Consider the following 21,786-nt stretch of genomic DNA (forward strand, 5'->3'; position numbering starts at 1 on the left):
AACAGAGATATCGATCACAGGTCCAGAAGGAGTGAGTACATGAACTCTCTGGGTGTCCCATTGTGGGAAGCACACACTGTAGGAACCAGGTGGTGTCCTCTTTGACAGCAGCACTACGGTTCATTCCTGTTTTCTGCCTCTTCTACATTTCAAAGCTTAGACTGTTTCTCTCATTCCCCTCACCGTTCCCAAGATCTTGACTCAAACAAAAAAGTGACAGAGGATTTGCAGTTAGGATTCCTCATGAGACCAAAGGTAGTATCTTCTTTTGAATCAATTTCAAAAACTCACTTTTTCAAAATAGCTTTTTATTGATTTATTTACATTTTATTTACTAAGTTAGTTTTATCTGTTGTGTTTTATGTTGCTTTGATTTGTCTTATTGTAGAGCACTTACTGTATATCCATATTCCATGTTTCTAGTGTGGTACAGAAAAACTGCTCCAAATGGGGATTTGGGGTTCATTTAAAGCAAAATCTGTGTATATGTGTTAAATGTTTGGATATCAAGTATATGTCTGTTGCAAAGAGATGCAGGAGGAGTGCATTACTGTACCCAAATCAAGAATGTCCCTCATTCATAATGGGCCCAATTAGAGAGACCTTGGGATTAGTTATTGATGCTAGTCAGTGGTTTAGGAGCTCTCCACCACAACAGAGACCCTCTTTCCACCTGCAACACTTCTTTTATCTGTCAAACACGGTAGTTGGTGTTTGTGGGTGAGAAGCCAGTGAAGAAGTATGTCCTTTTCACCGCACTACAGATGGCTAATGGTTGGTTCGTCTACATGGTCTCCCTCTACACCCTCTGCAGGTGGAAATGGCCAGTTTCAATTTAGCAGAGAAAGTTATTTTAATAATCCTACTTTGTGATGCAGTATTGCCTGATGATTTTGGTCACTTGGTATTTATATTTGAAGGTACAGAGGCTTAAATACATTAATCTTCCAACCCAAAAGTGAATGATTCTGTTTTACTTCTCTCAGACAGCCTGGGCTCGGACAGTGCAGTAACATCCAGTTCAGATCTCACACCAATGAGAAGCTCCACTAAACCTTTTGGTGCTTACATGTCTTGCTCACCAAATGCTATCTGCACCAAATGTTTAAGCCACATGTTGAAATTGAATAGTGAGACTGGCTGCAGTACCAGTACTCTTAACAACTGAGTGAGCCTTCTGTTGTGCTAGCACTGTCAGACAGTCTAAACCAGTGAGATGACCCAATGTTAACACATGTCTTAGAAGTAATTCTACACGCACTCGGTATGTTACCAATTATGATCCCAGGAATTCTTTCAATTTGGAAGTCAATGTTATGGAGGCCTGCATGTTCTTTTTGCTTGAGCTACACTTGGTTTATCATTTTCTTTGATAGTTTAAAATTTTCCTCAACCCTTTCTCTTACTGAGAGTCATAGGAAGAGAGACGTATTACCAAAAACTCAAATCCAAACTCCAAATTAGAGCTAAATACATCATAGCTGCCCTCCAGGACAACACAAAGAAGCAGTCCATGGTGTTGTTAAGTTAAGGTTTACTCAGGTTCTGTGTTGGTCTTGGGACTAGAGGACCTTTGTTGTCATGGTTACAGCAATAATTTCTTGAGGATGAAGCCAGGGAAGAAGAAACCACCTTAAAACTAGTCAGACACGCTGTTATCCCACCCATCCACCCAAGGAAGGTCCAGCTGTGGACCTCACGACTGGGGCCCTCTGTGAGCCAATGGGAAGACAGTCGGGTCCCCCGTCATGAGATGTGCCACAAAAACATATTATGCCACTACTATTTAACCTCTTTTGGTTCAGAGTGAGAGGGCAGCAGTATCTCCACAGATCTGCTGTAAGTGAAATTAAAAAGCCAAGAGATCCTGTTAGAGATCAGCTTGTTGTATATGGTGATTTTGTATTTATTAATGAAGTAACTGTTGTCTTTTTAAGGGTTTAGACACAAACCTCTGACACTACCAACACAACACAATATATATTACATTACAATCTGCTTGTAGCAACCAGGTTGTATTTCTTTGGTAATTTTGCAATTTTTACACACTTGCTGCAACGCTTTAAAAGGATTTATTAAAAAAGACTGCATTTTCATCAGGGGACCATTAGCTTACAGACCTGAGGATCCCCAGGAGTCTGCAGTTGGACTCTGTTGATTCATCCGACATCCTCTGCCTGTAGACGCTGTCACCTGACCTCCTCCTCTGCTCCCGATGGGCAAGAATCAGAATAACAGCCGCTAGAAGATGCTGCCACTTGAATATGAATGCACTGTAGTGGCGCTGGCACAGAACAGAACAGCACAAAGCAGAAAGGCTGACAACTAATTCTAGAATTTTTAATCTGCAAACAGGCAAAGGTCAAAATCGAGTAGATAATAGAGAAAGGCAGACTTAACCAGTAAGGGGGAGGCACAGAATCAAAGTCCAGGAAATAGGGCAAGCATTCAGACAGACAGGGACCAGGAACGCTGGAAATCTTAGCTGGGTGGATGACATAATGGCTGTGTTTGAAACCCCACACTAACGTACTGTGTACTACAAACTGAAGACAGCAGAGCGTTCACACTGAAGTATACTCAAGCAGAGCGTCTTCTCTGCACTACTACCACATACTGAATTTGACATCATGTACGTTAGTATGTAATTCTGAGCACAGCCAATCTGGCAGATAACTTGTTGAAGTCTGCGGGTATAGATACAGCTGGATTAATCAGTGGGAATAAGGAGTGAATGAGTAGGTGGGTGGGGCAGGTCAGGTGATGGAACTGGTGGGAAAAATGGAGAGAGAGGGCAGAGGGGAATGGCTGGGTCTGTAATGACACCAGAGCTGAGACAGAGAGAGAATGAATGAATGATGAGACACAGAGGGACAGACATAATCAGTGGTGTCAGTCTCTGTATTCGATATCCTTTGAAAATCAGAATTTATGCTGAAATGAGTTGGTGGGAAATAAAAAGCTGTCTATATAGCTTTTATACCTTTAAACTATTCAGATAGATAACCCCATTTGACATGGTCTTTGGCTAAAACCTGGAAAAAGGTGCCAAGGAGCTGCAGAAACTTCTGCTTGTTGGTCACACAATGTTAGAATTAGTACCTGTTAATACCTACAGTATTAGATACAGTGTTACCTCCTTATTCCCCAACTCTAGTATTGCTCCAAGTATCGGTCAGTCACAATGTCACAATGTCTAATGTAGGGCAGGTTTGACAATATGCCATTGAGGCATTTTTGTAAACAAACAAGATGGCAAAAATATGTCATCATTACACAGACTGGATTGTAGGTTTCCTCTAAAAGCAGAACAAACAATTGCACTCGAAGCTTTTGTTTGCTGATGAGAAAGATGTGTTTGTACTCCTGACAGGATTTGGTAAAAGTTTAATTTCCACTCAGTATTACGTCACATGTTTCATTCGTCTAATTGCTTGCAGGTCTGTCCAGAGGCACTGGCCTGTGCCTGCTGATAACATCCCTTGGAAATCTAAAATGAACTGAAAGGTTCCACACTCATTCGCATTTGTGAGTTGTTCTGGCAATGTCAGGCTACAGTGTGTCAGGCTGGCACGTGTGATAAGAGTTGTAAAAAAGATGAAGTATCTCCTGAGTGAGCTGTGGGAAGTCTGAAAAATGTCCTCAAGTGATGTCATTTGAGTCAGCGTTGGAAATGACCAGTCTGACTCTGTCCAAAGTTAAAAATACACTTTCATAAATGTAAAGTTCATCATTTGGCACATTACATCTCATTTGTTTAATCCATACACAAACAGAAATGTAAAAACAACTATTGGTGGTTGTAGGGTGAGCCATGTGTTGGAGCTATTCGATGCTATTATGGCTGCGCAGAGACTAAACTTAAACCTGCTCATCTGCTTAACTGGAGGCCGTGCTATAGATGGAGACGCTGCACAGACGTGCCAGGTAGACGGATACACTGTCCACATAACTCCCACTAAAATGACCTCCCCTGCATGAATACAGTCACACTCACATAAAGGGCATTGTTGAACTTCTTCTTGAAAGGGCCAGAATAATGACTGCACATGGTGATTGTTGCTGACTTTACTTTCTTATGCAGCTTTAGACAGCAAAGAGTAAGAGTGTCCATATAATGAGCAGCAAGGCAGCATTAAAGGATATCCTCCTGCTATCAACAACTCCATTTTGGCAAGTGCATTGTGTCCAGATGTGTGAGCTGCTGTCCTGCATGTCTTTATGTTTATTTCCACGTCTGTCCCTCCCATGGTCCCTCCTCCCTCCTCCTACTTCCTCCTTCTCTCTCTCCTCTCGCCATCTCTCCCTGAGCTCCTGTTTTCCAGCAGCCGGAGACAAAGACAAGGAGAGCTTGTCCCCCACAGGTGTGGATGAAGAGGAGTCAGGGCAGTCCAGCCAGTCTGCAGCAGAGGATCGTGGGTATCCGTCCTGTGGCGAGGAACCTGGAGACGTGAACTTCCAGTAGGAGTTTCCTTTGAAGAGACAGATGGAGCCTGGAGAAGAGAGAGAAGTTTTTCAAGCAACGTTATTGAATGTTTTGTAGCTCTCTATAAAAATGTAATTTTCTTCTGTTTGACAGTTCAGTTCAAAAGTGTTAGTTTCAACAATGGTTTTCAGTCCTCCATCTCACAGACTGCATGGTCTGTCAGTGGTGATATATGTGCCCTGTAGTGTACTTTTATGCTTCAAGTACAGTACCAGTCAAAAGTCTGGACACACCTTCTCATTCATGTTTTTTTTACTCTATTAGTATTTTCTCCATGTAGATTAATATTGAAGACATCAAAAATATGAAGGAACACACATGGAATTATGTAGTAAAAATGCTTTTCTATTTTAGATTCATCAAAGTAGCCACCTTTTGCTCTGATTACCTCTGTTGGTATTCTCTCTATCGCCTTGTCAAGAGTTAATTTGTAGAATTTCTTGCCTCTTTAATGTGTCTGAGACCGTCAGTTGTGTTGTACAGAGGTAGGGTTGGTGCACAGTCCTATACAGTGGATAGTCCTATTTCATTACTGTTCTAGTCCACATTATGGCAGGAACTAGCCAACTAAGTAAAGAGAAGGAGTTCCCAGAGGTGCTGAGCACTTGTTTGCTGCTTTTCCTTCACTCTGCGGTCCTTTTCCTCCCAAACCATCTCAGCTGGGTTTAGGTCAGGTCATTGTGGAGGACAGGTCACCTGATGCAGCACTCCATCACCCTCTTGGTCAAACAGTGTTTGGGCTCATTGTGCTGTTGGAAAACTAATGATGGTCCCACTAAGCTCAAACCACATGGAACGGCATGTGGAACCAAAATCTCTAATCTGGGCTCATCTGACCAAAGTACAGATTTCCACTGGTCTAGTGTCCAATCCTTGTGTTATTCAGTTCTCTCCTTTGCAGCAGTTCCACCATGAAGGCCTGACTCACTCAGTCTCCTCTGAACAGCTGATGATGAGGTGTGTCTGCTACTTGAACTCTGGGAAGCATTTCTGTGGCTCTAATCTGAGGTGCTGTTCATTTGTGGTTTCTGAGGCGGGTAACTCTGATGAACGTTCCTTTCCTGGGGGGTCCTCATGAGAGCCAGTTTCATCAGTTAGATGGTTTTCACGACTGCACTTGAGGAAACAAGTTCTTGAAATCCTCTGAAGTGAATGACCTTCATGTCTTAAAGTAATGATGGACTGTTGTTTCTCTTTACTTAGTTGGCTGGTTCCTGCCATAATGTGGACTAGAACAGTAGTGGAATAGGACTGTGCACCAACCCTACCTCTGTACAACACAACTGATGGTCTCAGACACATTAAAGAGGCAAGAAATTTTACAAATTAACTCCTGACAAGGCGCATGTGTTACTGAAAACCATCCAGGTGACCTCATGAAGCTGATGGAGAGAATACCAAGAGTGTATAAAGCTGTCATCACAGAAAAACTTTGTAAAGCACTATGAGACACTCTGTTGTGATATTGGGCTATACAGATAAATTTAATTGAATTGAATTGAAAAAGGAGGCTACTTTGAAGAATCTACAATTTAAAACATTCTGGTTTGTTTAACACTTTTTTGCTTTCCCCACAGTTTTGATGTCTTCAGTATTAATCTGCTTGTAGAAAATAACAAGAAGAAAGAAAAACCATTGAATGAGAAGCTGTGTTTTTGACTGGTACCATATATTCTTTTTCACTTTTAAGCAGTAACAAAATCTACATCTTTAAAGGGACAATGCTATGCATTTTATCTCCACTAGTTGGCAGCAAAAGCGAACCTGGTTAAACCTGTTTGTTTACACCATTAGTGCCTGTAAACACCAGGAAACCAGGGCTTTATTATCAATTATGAACATGCTGATGATGTTGGTTTTTTTTATCATTATACCTCTTTCTTGAATAATGATTGTGAAATTTACATTGTCAATAATTAAGTTGGGTTCTTCATTTAAAGAGAGAACCAGCACAGTGTTCTCCTCCTCCTCCTCTTCTTCTTCTTAGAGAATTTTCCTCTTGGCAGGGCGTTTGGTCCTTATAAGAGCAGAGATACATCTAACGTGACACACAAACCAGGCTCTCTGTCCTCACCATCACTGTCTGTGGTGATACCACTGACACCCTCTCTAAGCAGCTGAGTCCAGGTGTCTTCTTGCTTCTCTTTCTCAGCGCCACCCATGTTCCCCCACATGGGACCCTCCTCTGGATCCCAGACCAGGCCCCATCTCCCTGCTGCTGCCTCCTCATCATCACTGTCACCTGCTTCAGCTAAGCTCAACCCCATCCTGAGGGCAGACAGGGGCTGAGGGTAGCCTTCCTGCAGGGACAGATCCCTGAACAGCCAGAAGTGGGAACCTGCAGCGAGACACGGCCTGTAGAGGTTAGTATGGCACGTTTATCGAAGAGGAGCCCAGAAATTGTCCTTTGTTTCTGTCTTTATGGGCTGTATTCACACACCTATGCATCAGCTGATTTATTCATTCGAGCTTTTAATAAATCTCATATGATGTCAAAACATTCCCCCGGTATTAACATGATAGGAATATACCACTGATGAAGATGATGGCATGATCTGATTGTCTCTCCAGCACGGCATGAAGGTGGGGCAGGTCAGGTGGTAGACCCCTCCACAGCCTCCTGACTGAAGCCCCGCGACCCGACACCAGGCCCCCACCACTGACTCTCCACATGGTCATACCTGGAAGGATGACAGATGGACGACGGGGAGGTGAAGGAATGGTTGAGCACAGGAGGTGGAACTGAACCAGACAGCTTTCATCTCCACAAACTAGCCATTAATGTCCATATTTCTAATCTGACGTGACTAACGAATGGCTTCAAACCTTTGAAAAAGAAAGTCTCTCCTCGAATCCTTGCCACAGCATCAAAACTGGTGTTACAGCGATCTATGAAGGGTCTGATGGGAGAAAGCACACAGGGTGACTGATTTAAACAGCTTCATGCATTCATTTGGCAGGAGAGAATGAAAAATTAAGTTAATAAACGGAGTGTTCATTTTTGTCTGTGACAAAACATTGATAAGATGAAACTGACTTCTTTGAAGGTTTATATATTATATTCAGCATCATAAGGGGCTGCACATACGGGACCAACTGATAAAGACAGTTCATATTAATACATTTTTTTAAAAACTACAATTCCCTGGAGCTGCACCATGCACCTTGACACAAATCAGCAACACAGTTGTAGTTCTCAGTTTAGGGTTGCAAATAGGGTCATCAAAATATGATATATTTATATACACTGTTGCCCATAAAGTTGGAATAATTGTTCAATACCCCCGATCTTGTTAAAGCCTGAGCACACAGTTTGCAAAGGTTAGTTGTGGTTTAAGTTTCACTGTGATCTGTTTGGAAGAGTTTGATCAATAAAGTTGAGAAGGTATACACTTTATTTATCAAGAATAAATCACATTGTCACAATCTTCTTGTTTATTTCAGTGAACTTTGTAAAGCACTGTGAGACAACTCTGTTGTGATATTGGGCTATACAAAATAAACTGAATTGAATCATTTCATGAGAAGAGGTAAAAAACATTTGATTCCAACTTTATGGGCAACAGTGTATATATATATATATATACACTGAATATATCTAGTACCCAAACTTATAAGTACACTGCATCTAGATAATCCATCTCAAGAAAACTTGTGGTTGAGGTTTGGATTGCCAGATCTTGTGTCTATTGAATATATCAAACATCTAGTACAGCCGAATTAGTAATAACACTGCATCCAGATTATCCATGTTAAGAAAAATTAAACATGTTGATTTATGTCAGATATAAGTTGGTGTTCTAAGAAATGAGGATTAGAAAATGTCTTCACAAACCTCCATGAGACTGGCTTGTACTAACATTATGTTATTTTAAACCTATATTAAATTTTATATTAACTAACTACTTTACAAGAGGAAGAGATGTAACACTATATACGCTATTATTTGAACCTCACACCAACACGACACTGCTTGCATATGAGCAGAAGTTAAAAGTCAGTGTCTGGCCAGGAACCTCTTCACTGAGGCCACAGCCCTGTATAATGACCAGACCTTCTGTGTTCAGGCCTCTCAGTTGTGAATTAAATGGTAAAATGGTAAATGGTCTGTATTTGTATAGACCCTTTCCAGTTATTTCAACTACTCAACATAGCTTTACATCACATCCTCATTCACACAGGAGGGATCTAATTTGGAGGAGACTATTCGTTCACACTGATTCACACACTGAAGCTGCTTCAGGAGCAGGTTGGGGTTCAGTGCCTTGGCCAAGGACACTTCGACATGTTGACCCATAGGAGCTGGGCATCGAACCCCCGACCTTCTGATTGAGGGATGGCCCGCTCTACCACTGAGCCACAGCCGCCCTCCTTTTTTAGAGAAAAAAGTAAAAGATCAGGGAGGCTAGCTCATACTACATTATCTTCTTGTACGTCACATTTAAAAACTCCCTGTTTCAAACTATTGATTTTACTGTTTGTTTTATTATCTTTCATTGGATTTTATCATTGGATTTTTTAACTGTTTGCTTATCGTCTTTTTAATTTCATGTAAAGTGCTTTGTAACTTGCTTTGAAAAGCACTATACAGATAAAGGTGTAATTATTATAATTGCTGGTCAGGTCACCTTTGAATAGCTCCATGGAGCTGAATGTAATCTATTTGTGACACTCGGAAAGTGGAAAGTCTGGTCTTGAATGAAATAATGGCAGCAGCCAGCTGACGAGCTTGTATGTTGTATGCAAAAAAAGATAATCTAGTTATGAATGCAATGCATGTTCCATCACAATACACTTTTCATTTCATTTCATTTCACTTTTCATCACTATATCTTGTGAATCATACCCATATCTGTGATGATGGTGGTGACCTCTGAGGCGCAACTGAGGCTCTGGGGCGAGGCGGGGAGGGTCAGTGGCCAGCAGCTGCTTCCTTTTACCTACATCAAAAATGAAATAGATTTAGATGTAGCTGCAGTAAAGCAGCTATATACTCCTGACACTAATGATTAAACAATTATCATAAAGCATACAGCGCTACAGTGAGCATGCAGAAACTACCAAAAACGTTTACTGACTACATGTCTGTGATGCAGATGGCAGAACCTCCAGCTCTGATGAACACAGCTTGTTTGTGGTGTGGTGGTTGGCACTCTTATCTTATATGTCTTTTGATTAATGAAGTCACCAGAATTTAAACAGATAAAAACATAAGAGTTATAAGATCTGTTTATTTCAAGAAGAAGGGTTGAAATTATATAATGAAATAGTAATTGTTGATTACTATAAATGAGGTTTATGGTATTACTTTTAGATTGGGAACAAGTATTCACTGATCACTCATCAGTCTGCGAGGTTATATTGGACAAGATACAAATGTGACTTGATTCCTGCAGGATCACCAAAGTTATTTATCCCCACCCCACCCCTCCAGCACACAGCTGTCTATCTGAAGAGCTGCTGATGGGCCCAAGGAAGCATGCATGACATTATGCAAAGGGAATGAATAGTAACACATTTCATTACAGAACTTCCTGCTTCCTGCTTTGATCCTTAGGTTCTTTACAATACAAGGCTTTCACATGAGCATCTGGACAACATGTGTTGACACTGAAACTGAAACTGACAAGTTATGTTGTGTTATGTAATGTAATGTAATGTAATGTAATGTAATGTAATGTTAAGTTGAGTTGAGTTGAGTTGAGTTGAGTTGTGTTGTGTTGTGTTGTGTTGTGTTGTGTTGTGTAATGTAATGTTATGTTATGTTATGTCATGTCATGTCATGTCAAGTCAAGTTAAGTTATGTTAAATTATGTTATGTTATGTTATGTTAAGTCATGTCATGTCATGTTAAGTTATGTTAAGTTAAGTTAAGTTAAGTTAAGTTATGTTAAATTATGTTATGTTATGTTATGTTATGTTGTGTTGTGTTGTGTTGTGTTGTGTTGTGTTGTGTTGTGTTGTGTTGTGTTGTGTTGTGTTGTGTTGTGTTATGTTATGTTATGTTATGTTATGTTATGTTATGTTATGTTATGTTATGTTATGTTATGTTATGTTATGAAGTCAGTATGTCTTCTTTCTGTGCTCTTGTGATTTTGCAATATGCGTACCAACCAGGGTCAGGATTAATCATCATGTTAACAAAATATATGTTTACTCCCTAAATTCTCTGACTTTTCAAACACAAGTGTGACAAAGTGTGTACTTTTTGCAGAGGAAAAGCCTTACCATAGAGCTGGGTGATGAGCTCCAGATCTTGGGCTCCCAGCTGGTAATGGAGGGGGTCTCCAGCAGGACCGTGATAGTATGGCCTCATTACTGAGTGGCGAGATGAGGAGTGAGCGAGGCCCAGTGCATGGCCAAACTCATGGACCAGCACTGTGAACAGGTCAGTCCCCTCAGAGGCTGGAAGGGAAGAGGAGAGGAAGAGAAAAACACCAGCTGATGAGAAGGTGTTGGGGTTTGTAATTCTAATATTCAATCTTATCTTTCAGTTTTGGTAGGTGGTGACTGTCTAGAGACGGGATGTCTGATTTGGCCTTAAGTCCTGATAGCAGCTAATAAAGGATGCAGTGCTCATTAAAGACCACAAGTCGGAGCTGATGGACAGAACAAACATACATACATACAAAGATACTGGCACTGTTGCTCTGCTCACAGTCTTGGTACAAAGGCAGCATAAAGCTTTCTCTCTGGCTGCCACTCCAGAGCAGGTTGGAGTCTCCGTATCCATGACAGGTTTTTCCACAGAGAAGCATGAATGTACATGTACCATGGCATGGTCTGTTCATCATTAAGTGTGTTGTGTGCAAGTAAAAAACATGCAAAGTTGACCTTGACCTTGAAATAGCCTTGAAATCATCAAAATGAATTTGCCTTATCCTCTGACGACCAGGAATAGCATCAGAACATGTCTTAAGTATTCATTAGTAATCCCTTGTACAAAGCAGATCATTTGGACCGCCACTATGGGAAGGGTCATGTCAGCACTACACTGTAAAAGCACCAACTTGTACTCTTAAAGACAAAAGATCAACATTGAATCTTAATAGTCATTCATTACAAAGCAAAACAGTCCTGTGAATTTGTGTCCTTCAGTTGAAGAAAGCAGGAAAACCAGCTTTCCCTCCAACTTAACTTCTACGCCCTTAATTCCACCTCGCTACATGATTTTTGTTATCTTTTCCCGATACTGATGAATGTTCTGAGTATCAAAGTGTATCATGTCAGATGTGCCACTGTTATAAAAATGTAAGAATATTAGAAGACCCCGCGACCCTGACGGATAAGCGGTATAGAAAATGAGATGAGATGAGATATTAGAAGATGAACTGTGCAGAAGTTTTTCTGACGTTGTTCCACCTGGCTGTCTGAAGGCCCACTCCTCCTCCGCATCCAAATGAACTCCTCCGGCACGGGCAGTGTCTGCTGGGAAGAAAGCATGGCCAACTGCACCACCGGCCCCGTCGAAGGGGTAGTCATCACCATGGTAACCATGGAGGAAGTCGACCTGTAGGTCAGCTGCCTCTGGACTGCCCACCTGAAGACAGAGGGCGACACAAAGGAGAGGCTTGATGGTGATTTTCGGGGCTGTCTATCATCTTCCCCATATGTTGTTCATGCAGCAGCAGACGGGTGTACCTCGTGGAACTCCAGGGGTGTTGGCTCTGCCCACACTCTTAAAGCATAAAAGACCAGTGATCGAATGGTTTCCCGGGACAGATGTGAAGAGGAAGGGTATGAACGCAACCTGAGAATGAATGAAACAGAGTGTGTGTGTGTGTTTAGAGTCACAGGGAAAGACTTTGCCAAGTTACAGATGACAAATAAATGTGTGTCACTAAAGTTTTAATATCATAATATGAAATTGATTATAGATATAGATTGGTCCTGTTTACCAGATCATAATCCGGTAAACAGATCTCATAATCTGGTATAGATTATAGCATAATCTGGTATAGATTATGAGGAATTAATCTTATTGACCTCCAGTTAATGTTCCTGCGTGTCCACATGGAGACCGCCCTCCTCCTCCTCTTCCTGCTCATGTTTCTGCCCTCTTGGTTGGCCGGTGATTTGGATGATCCGTCCTGGTCGGGTAGAGAGCAGCGTGGACTTTTCATCAACGCCAGTGTGTCTGCATCTGTGCACACCAAAGCACAGGAGAACCACACACTCAAGGAGTCACACACAGAACTCCAGATTGAAGACGCTGAAGCCTAATCAGTCAATCAATCAATCAATCGACCAGTCAATCAATAAATCGATAAATCTTTATTTATATAGCTGCAATTCATAACAGCGTTATCTCAAGACTTGTTCCATAAAGAGCAGGTCTAGACCAAACTCTTTAATTAGAGAGAGACCCAACGATTCAGGAATTCAAAATTAAGGATTCAAGAATGAGCAGCATCAGATATTATATCAGACAACAGTGGCAGAGAGTTTGATTTTTAAAGCAAAGCACATCCTCACCTACAACTCCAGTGTCTGTGAGGCCTGCAAACCTCTGCATGGCCCTGACAGCATTAGTGACAGCTGTCCAGGCCTGCAGCTGACCGGTGGAGGGGTCTGATGGTGGGAGGTAGCCATACTTCATTAACCAATCCTATGAGCACAGAAGAGCTGTTAGTCATCTGGGACGGGGGGCTCCAAAAATTCAGCCCTGCATCTTTCATGGTTACGTTTAGACAAGTCAAAGAAGTTCATGAACGGTTAGGAGTAATTACAGTTCAAGAGCATTGTTCAAGATTCACAAATTCTTGTGCTCAAATCACTTGAAGTAACATCATCAGGTGAGTTGGACTCACCGGGTCCCAAACTAAAAATCCAAACTCAAGGCTCTACTGGCGAAAACCAGCCTGTTCTCAGCAAACTGTCATCATCGGTCTACTAGGGGGGTACATGCAATTTCACTTCCATCACATTATAGCGTTATCATCTGAACCCCAACCATCATCTTTTAAGATGAGCGTCAGGCATGCACACAGTGGCTGACAGGTCATTATATCTGATGTCTTACTAAATGTGCATTCCATGCGCCGCATAAATGTTCATGTTGTTTTTTTACCAGCAGTTGGGTGCTCTCATCTTCAGTGGGTGTCACCGGTGGGGAGGAGGGTGTAGGGGTGACATCAGCAGTGGACACTGTTTGTATCCATCCATTGCTCAGGCACAGAAAAAGAATCCACATCTTCATTTTGGTTGCATATTTTTGACTGAAATATTCACTCAAGACAAATTTTCAAATCCATTGGAGTCTGGAGAGAATCTTTTATCCCTGGAGTGAAATAAAAAAAAATATTTGCAGCTGCAAATAACTAAAGTACAAAAGCGTAGCACACACTAACGAAGTACCAAAAATATGAAATGAGCGTTTCATGAATAATTCTAATAATGGTGACTGTCCTTAGGGAATAACACATGAATGTTCACATCATGTTTTGTGTCTTAGAGACTTTTCTAACTAGAAAATCAACAGCCTCACAGGTGAGCGTGGAGGTAGTGTGACGTCGTGACGCCTCAGCATCTCATAGGGAGGAGCTGGGGTTTATAGGTGCTTGTCCATCTATTCAGGTGATAATTCTCTGGATTTGATGACTTCGGTATTAAATAACGATGAGCCTACTGCCAGTTTAAGTAAGTAAAGTCACACCTGAGCCATAGAGGTGTCATCATGGCCATACAACACCACTGGGTGCTCTCTTAAAATCTGGCTGTTTTACTACATTACAAGTATTTAGAGCCTCAAATTTACCCAAATCCTCTCTGGGTTAACAGCCCTCCATCATGTATACAAATACCTGAGTGATCTCACAGAAATAAATGAAACAACCACGACCTCTAGCAATCCTCACATTACGTGTGTTAAAATGATGGAAATAATGCCAAAGGAAAGTCAATCATTTGTGTGGGATCAGGTTGGAAAATACAGATGATGTACGTCTCAGTAGGGAGAGATAACTCCAACACCAACATTAGAGAAAAAGAATGCACTAATAAACTGAATGCAGGCCTTTTAACCTGCGTTGGTAAAAGACAATTCCCGGTGCAAAATGAGGAAGAACACCCTGACATCCAATGTCACAACAGCATGAATGAGTTAAAGTGGTCAGTGAATGAAGTTGACGGGAAGCATCCATACTGTATTCCCATGGGAGAGGCAGTCTACCAGATGCAATCAGAAGATGGAGGGAGATTACCATAAAATACATGGTTGGGGGGGGCGGTGCTGCTGACTGCTGTACAGGACACTGGTGATGTGAGTGCGTGCGCCTGTGTCAGTCAGAAGATCCTTCATTTAATTAAGTTAGAGGGTGTACCATTTCAGTTAAGGCACGGGGGCAGAGGAGAGAGGATGAAAGGGAGGGATGAATGGAGGAGGAGAACAGTGTTAAAGTAATGAGATTGAAGCCGCACCGAGACTAGAGGGCAAAAGCCAAAAGGGGAAGACTGTTAATAAGCAGCAAACATTCGCCCTTAAATCAGAGGTAATGTTAACCTCATTTTGGGAAATTATTTTTCGTAATACATCGTTTTTGTTTCGTGAAAAACTAGGATGCACTGTTCTTCATCAGAGTGAGCATGAAGTAAGCCGTAAGTAAGAAGGTTATCCGGTCGGCCGTGACCCCAAACACACTGTTCCAGGGCTTCCTCTGGATTTGTTGCCCCTGAACCAAAAACTGATGGATCTCACATCACATGCACCTTATTTTGTAACATTTGTTAAAGTTCAGTACAGATTATCTATATTTATCTTGTTATCTTGTTTCTTAAATCAACTACCAAGAAGTGTCATTTTGAGTAGATTTTGGTTTGGAAATTGTTTTGTCTGATTGTGTGGGGAATTGGACCCGGGGACAGGAACGTAGGATAACAAAATAGAAATCGCTCATTTTCTCACTGATGGTCTCGTTTGCTTATGTGGGCCATGAAGAGGCATCAATATTAAACGTTCATAAGCAGTTAAAAAATTCTTGTATCTGCACTGAAGTGAATAAGCGAGAGTACTTAAAGCTGCATGTTAGCAAACAACAGATTATTCACACACCCAACAGACACAGTGCAACATTTGTTTGAGTCATTTTTCTGTTACCCTGACAAAAGTAAGTGCAATATTCCCTCTGCTTTTAGCTCTGTTTTAGTCTCCACCAACTCCTGAGGGAAGTATCTGGCTCTTCACCACGTAGCTGCTAACTGTTCTGTGCGAGGCAGTCAGCATATTGTCGGCTCATTAGTTTGAGGGCAGTGAAACTGAACCAAAATGGTGAATTTGTAAACCACAAAACCGAAACATGAAAGAAGCTAACATGCTCTGTAGAGCTGAGCGAAGCTGCAGACTTTGTGATAATCCTCTGAGTACAACGGCACCTGTCACATTTCTAGTCATTTGATCCATTGTTAATATAAAGATACTGACCACTGCAGTTTTAAAAATAATTTATAGAATAATCTACAGACCAGGAAATTGTATTTATTTTTGTCTTTCCATCATACTTCCCCTTAATTAGATTTCACCAAACTGTGCTAGTTGTGGAAATAATTGCCCCAACAGTCACCACACAGCATGTGGGTACTCAGGCTCATGACCTACTGCCTTACACGGGCTCTAAAACTCTTTTTTCCTCTTGAGACTAAAAAGCTGTAGAGAAGCCCCCTCACTATATCACTGCAGTAACTGGCCTCCGACTTCTAACACCTTTCACTACAGCACATGCATGCATCAGATACACTCACTGTCAGACAAATGTCAAAACACTCAGCGGACAAACTGCACAAAGAATCAAATAAGACAAGCGAATTAAAGCTGCAGACATGACAGCAAGATGTTTTCATGCTTACCTTCCTCCTCCTCCTTTGCGTCTGTCCTTCCTCTCACTCTCTTTATCTGCCAGTATAGGAACAGATGGGTCCTTTCTCTTCTCTTGCTTCCTCCCTCAAAGCCCAGCTCCTAATACCCCCCCCCCCACTCCTCCCTCTACCCCACCCACTGCCACATTGCCATGACAAATGTAGGCTTGCATGTTTGCAGAAACATCCTTGATTTCTGCTCCCTCCTCGGTTTGCTCGCTCTCTGTCACTCTGTCGGCTCCGGTGACGGTTTAACATGTAAGAACAGAGCTGATTTTATTTCATATGAATCCGTTGTTCTGAAATTAAAACAATTAGTCCTGGTGTGGAACTCTGAATGTGGAATGCTGCGTTTGACCCCAGAGGATTACTGAGTGTTACACTGCAAAGATGGCTTTAGACTTTGTGTGTGTGTGTGTGTGTGTGTGTGTGTGTGTGTGTGTGTGTGTGTGTGTGTGTGTGTGTGTTTGCATGTGTGTGCAACATGTGTGCTTGTTCATGTGTATCTTCTCTGATGATGGCATTAACATTTTACACACAATCCTCTTAATGCGAGGATTGAAACTAAAACTAAAATGAAGATGACCAGATTTGTCTCTCCCTCCCTCTCTCGTATGTGTGTTTCCTTTTTCACTCATGTTCTTTCTTTGTGTTTAAGCCACTGGACCGACTGTTAGAGGGTCAACACTGCCTACATTTTGACCTCTTTCTTTAAGTACAACTCATATGATTCTAGTAAACTCTCCAGTAAAGAGAGAAACATGAATCCAAATCAATTCCAAGTCTAAAAGCAGATAACATAAAGTGGGACCACCTGCTGGAAAGACTGCATGCTGCACTTGTTCACATTTATCATACTGCTAAGGCCTGTACTAATATTCTTTCTTTCTTGAGTGCTGCTAGTGGCCAAAGCGTCCCACTGGGATCGTTAAGTTCAATCTAATCTGCTCTTTGTCTGCTGAGGGACAATGGCTGATGGTAAGAACACATGCAGGGCTGATGTGATGTTTTCACAGGAAACCTGATTCCCCTGATGTGTTTCTGTAGCAGGACAGGCAGATCGAGTAGCTGACTGATGATCTTCCTGGTCCAGATTCACTCATTAAATCAATGTGTCATGGGCCTTTTTTGAGTTTGCTGATTCTGCTTTTAGAGCCCAAACACACTGATTCATTGGAGTGGAATCATTGTAGCCCGTGGGTTTATTCACAGCAGTGCCATTCCCACGTAGGTTAGTGTAGGTGTAGTGATGGTGTGGTTCTATTGCCAAGAGCTTCTACCTCCAGGGCTTTCCACAACAGACTTTGCCAGTGACTTTTTCAGGCTGCCGTCATACCCAAACCAACAACAGTAAGTTAATTATTTTGTCAAAGGGGCTAACATATGGACACATTATAAGATACCAAAGAGAATTGCTCACCTTCTGGGTTTGGTTCAGGTTTTTGCAGCCCATTGAATAAGTCAGTGGTCATCACATCATGCCTCGTACCACAGCAGCGGCATCATTCAGCATAAAAAGACTTTTGTGGGCTTTGGAAACGTTTTATCAAGATTAAACCCCCATGGCTTAAAAATATCCAATACAAAGATTCATAAGTGATCATGTCTACAGTCTACACTCTCTTTTACAACAGTGGAACAGTGGAAATGCAGACATGTTGTTTTTGGAGTTGGAAATCGACCTGACCTGTTACTTCGGTTTGAGGACGTGATGAACGTTTTGGTGAAATTATGAAAATAAGTTCTGTTTAAATACCATTAATTCCATTATGTGTGACAACACAATCATAAACCAAAGGTCCATTTCTAGCTTTTTCCAAGCTTTCAACCACATCTCACTGTCTCCCTCAGTGAATGAAGGTGGCTCAAGTGTTAGGAGCTAGTATTACTTAGTGTTGTAATATCAAATCAGTTGAATATTCACCAGATTCAAATTCACAGTGCACACATAAATCACTACACGACACATGAAGTTCTCTATTCACCACATACATGACTGCATAATCAAAAAGACAAGTTCATTTGTACAGCTCCTCTCAGCAACAAGACAATTCAAAGTGCTTTACATGAGGATATTTTTCCCTCCTCTTTCAAACATGCCACTGTTTATCCTCTTTTAAAGAATCCCTCTTTAGATCCTAAAGAGGGATTATTTTAGACCCATCTCCAAGCTGTCATTTTTGAAAAAGAAATCTAGAAAACACTGTTGCCACTCAGCTGATTCCTTTTATGAACAACAATCATATCTTTGAGACATCTAAGTCTGCTTTCTGCTCCCTACACAGCACTGAGACCACTCTGGTCAAGGTCACCAACGACTTATTGCTTCCAGCCGGCACAGGCTTTTACTCCATTTTTAATTATCCTTGACCTCAGCGCACACAATATCTTAAGCAACCATCAGAAGAAGTTGTTGGTATCAATGATGTGGCTCTGGATTGGTTCGTCTCCTATCTGTCAAACAGGTCCTTCTCTGTATTGCTTAGGGATGCCCCCTCCTCCTGTGCTCCACTCTTTTGTTTGGTTCCCCAAGGGTCTATTTTGGGTCCCCTCATATTTACCATTTACTTCCTACCCCTAGGGCAAATCCTACAGAGACACAACATCCATTTCTATTGCTATGCAGATGACACGCAGCTGATGTTACTGGATGTCAGTTTTAAGAGAGGAGGCGATTAAGAGAGGAAACACAAGGGAATATAAAAAGACAGATATAAATAGGATTTTAAAAAAGTAAAATAATTCAGAAGATAAAATAGAAGATAAAACAAGCTAAAATAGAATGAAATAGATAAACCAGGCAATCCAAACGTACAGTTCAGCTACAGCACAGTGCAAGATATGAACAAATATCCCAAATATCCCAAATTGTATTTAAATCATTTGCAAACAGAAACATCTGAAATCTTGATTTAAAAGACACAAGGGTTAGAGCAGACCTCCGGTTTTCTGGGAGTCAATGTAGTGCAGAAAAACTATATCCTGAGGTGTTCAGTTTGGACTCAGTCAGTGGTCCTGTCCCTGACCTTCTGAGAGGTGTGGACAGCTCATTGTGGAGTTATCAGAAGGATCAGAAGGATAAGGAAAACATCAGTAATGCTGCTCCACATCTCCTTCGTGTACAAGGCAACAGTCTGCTGACATGTTCACCATATCATAACGTGAGAATGCAGCAAGAAGTCTCCAGTAATCAAGATTTTATATTACCAATAGATTAACTACTGACTACTTGTAATGTAAGAGGGGCTGACACTATCCAGAGAATACCCCGAGGACCTGGAGAAAATTCACACTGTTGCTGTGAGGCAGCAGTGCTAACCTCTGCCCATGAACACATGTCCACTTCATAAAATAACTCCCTGTGACACATCAGTCCTTTCTCCTTTTTTTCAAAGTCGATTCATAGCAAAATATGAAATCTGAAATCTTGTGGAGTAAGTGGAGATTAAACGGTTCCTCTGTCACCGTGACAACAGGGTACTTCCTCATGAATGCAGCAGCTGGAACAGGTCAGAGGTTACTTGGCAGTAATGGGTGATGGATGCTGGGTGGGTGGCTGGGTGGGGACTGTGCTGAATGGAGCTGTGTGTGTCTGGGACAGTGTGGGGCTCATCTTGCTGTCGTCCATAGCAACAAAATTGCTCTTTTTGGACTGCATGATGTATCTGTTAACTTCTTTGAATGACCATCTCTGAAGTCCTGCACCCATGGGATCCCTCGGTACACATCTGCATTACAGTCCATAAGGGGATAAAGGGTTCTAAGGCCAATACCCACGCAGATAATCTGAGGTTGCCAATAGGCAGCATTTTAATTCAAATATCTAGTACTTTTCTATGCTAAAATTCACCTAAAACAGACAAGCAGTCAGTGATTCCACGAGCATTCTAGTTTGGGTAGAGATTTCTCCAAAACTGTGGGTATCTGATGATGCAGTGTCTGTGGTTCATTAGCCCGTGGCCAACGGGCTAGTATCAAAATGTTATTGACGATGGCTTCACCGTCAGAGGAGCTTTGGATGTTGGAGAGGAGTGGTCGAGGTCCCACTGACACAGAGAGAGCAGTGTTGGACTGTGGAGGACAGAGATGATGTGCACACAGCTGTAGTTGTCTTTCCATAGCTACTGCATTCTTAGCTGAGAATGTAAGTGAAATGTAAAGTGAATGTAAGTGAAAGTGAAATCTTCCTTATCTTAAAGGTGCGGTATGTAAAAGTGTAAAAAAAAAGAAAAAAGAAGAAGAAGCTAGAATTCTAGTTTAAATCATACAAAAATGAACAACCCGTCCTGTCTCCTATCTGAGCTGTAGTGCAGCTGATCACAACACAAGCTGATTCCAAAAACATCCATTTATTCAGTCATTTTCTCAGTTTGCACCGAGAGCAGAGCTTTGACACGATCACTGGCCACAGCCTCCAACCTCCAGCCTCCAGCCCATTAGCCTCCAGCCTCCAGCCTCTGCAGTGTGTGTCAGACACATCCGTAGTTTACAAAAAATTTACAAAAAATGGTCCCATAACCAGCATAGTGAATAATGATAGACATAAAACAGACCATTCAAGGAAGAAGACACACCACACTGCTACTCATGCCTTGGAAACATACGTCAGACAGCACTATAAGTAAGACAAAGCCTGTGATGAAGATCACAAATCATCTACACTGTTGCCCATAAAGCTGGAATCAAATGTTTTTTACCTCTTCTCATGAAATGATTGTGACAATGTGATTTATTCTTGATAAATAAAGTTTATATCTTCTCAACTTTATTGATCAAACTCTTCCAAACATATCACAGTGAAACTTAAACCTGTGTTAAACCTGTTAAAACTGTGTATTCAGGCTTTAACTAAATTGGGGGTATTGAACAATTATTCCAACTTTATGGGCACCAGTGTATAAACCACATAGTGCAGTAACGTACAGTACCTTAACTGCAGCTAACGCCCTCAAATACCAAAACCTGCCTGTATACCTAGACACCACTTCAGGTAAGTTACAATATGCTTTTTTGTAATTTGGGTGAGCCTTTAAATGCAACTGAATCCAGCAACTCAGCCATTACTGTCTGTCAAAACCAAGGCAAATGAATATCATGTTAATGTTATGTTGCTGTTCACATTGGCCTGCATTACTGGCGATACAGCTGCACTCTTCTTTCCCATGGTGAGGGGCTGTTTGTGCTTGATAGCTGACAGATAACACGGACACAGCAGATGTCTGTGGATCAGCTGATCGTGTGAGCGCGCTGTGAGGAGACTGTGTGCGCTCAGGCCAAAAGTGGAGATGCCGGGGATTGAACCCGGGGCCTCATACATGCAAAGCATGCGCTCTACCACTGAGCTACATCCCCATGTCACACCCACGGTGACACCAGGATGTTATTCCATAGAATGCGTGCTGCTCTTCACATCTGTAGTGTTCGTGATGGAAGTGCGGACTTCACTCCGC

The 21,786-nt window shown here is 41.7% G+C and overlaps 1 protein-coding gene and 1 non-coding gene across 2 annotated transcripts; both read right to left on the minus strand.

Moving 5' to 3' along the window:
- Window positions 1–4,086: 4,086 nt before the first annotated feature.
- On the minus strand, window positions 4,087–13,758 carry mmp17b (matrix metallopeptidase 17b). The gene is made up of 11 exons (XM_070837341.1): window positions 13,557–13,758; window positions 12,962–13,094; window positions 12,473–12,629; window positions 12,128–12,236; window positions 11,849–12,026; window positions 10,715–10,891; window positions 9,333–9,426; window positions 7,313–7,386; window positions 7,018–7,167; window positions 6,561–6,824; window positions 4,087–4,493 (listed from the first exon to the last, which is right to left on the minus strand). Exons 1-11 carry the CDS (start codon window positions 13,683–13,685, stop codon window positions 4,087–4,089), a joined length of 1,872 nt encoding a protein of 623 aa, XP_070693442.1. The 5' UTR covers window positions 13,686–13,758.
- Window positions 13,759–21,616: 7,858 nt separating this feature from the next.
- trnaa-ugc (transfer RNA alanine (anticodon UGC)) lies at window positions 21,617–21,688 on the minus strand. The gene has a single exon. It is a non-coding gene; the product is annotated as a tRNA-Ala (tRNA).
- Window positions 21,689–21,786: the final 98 nt, after the last annotated feature.

The sequence above is a fragment of the Pempheris klunzingeri genome, chromosome 9 (genome assembly GCF_042242105.1).
Source record: "Pempheris klunzingeri isolate RE-2024b chromosome 9, fPemKlu1.hap1, whole genome shotgun sequence".
NCBI classification, from domain to species: Eukaryota; Metazoa; Chordata; class Actinopteri; order Acropomatiformes; family Pempheridae; genus Pempheris; species Pempheris klunzingeri.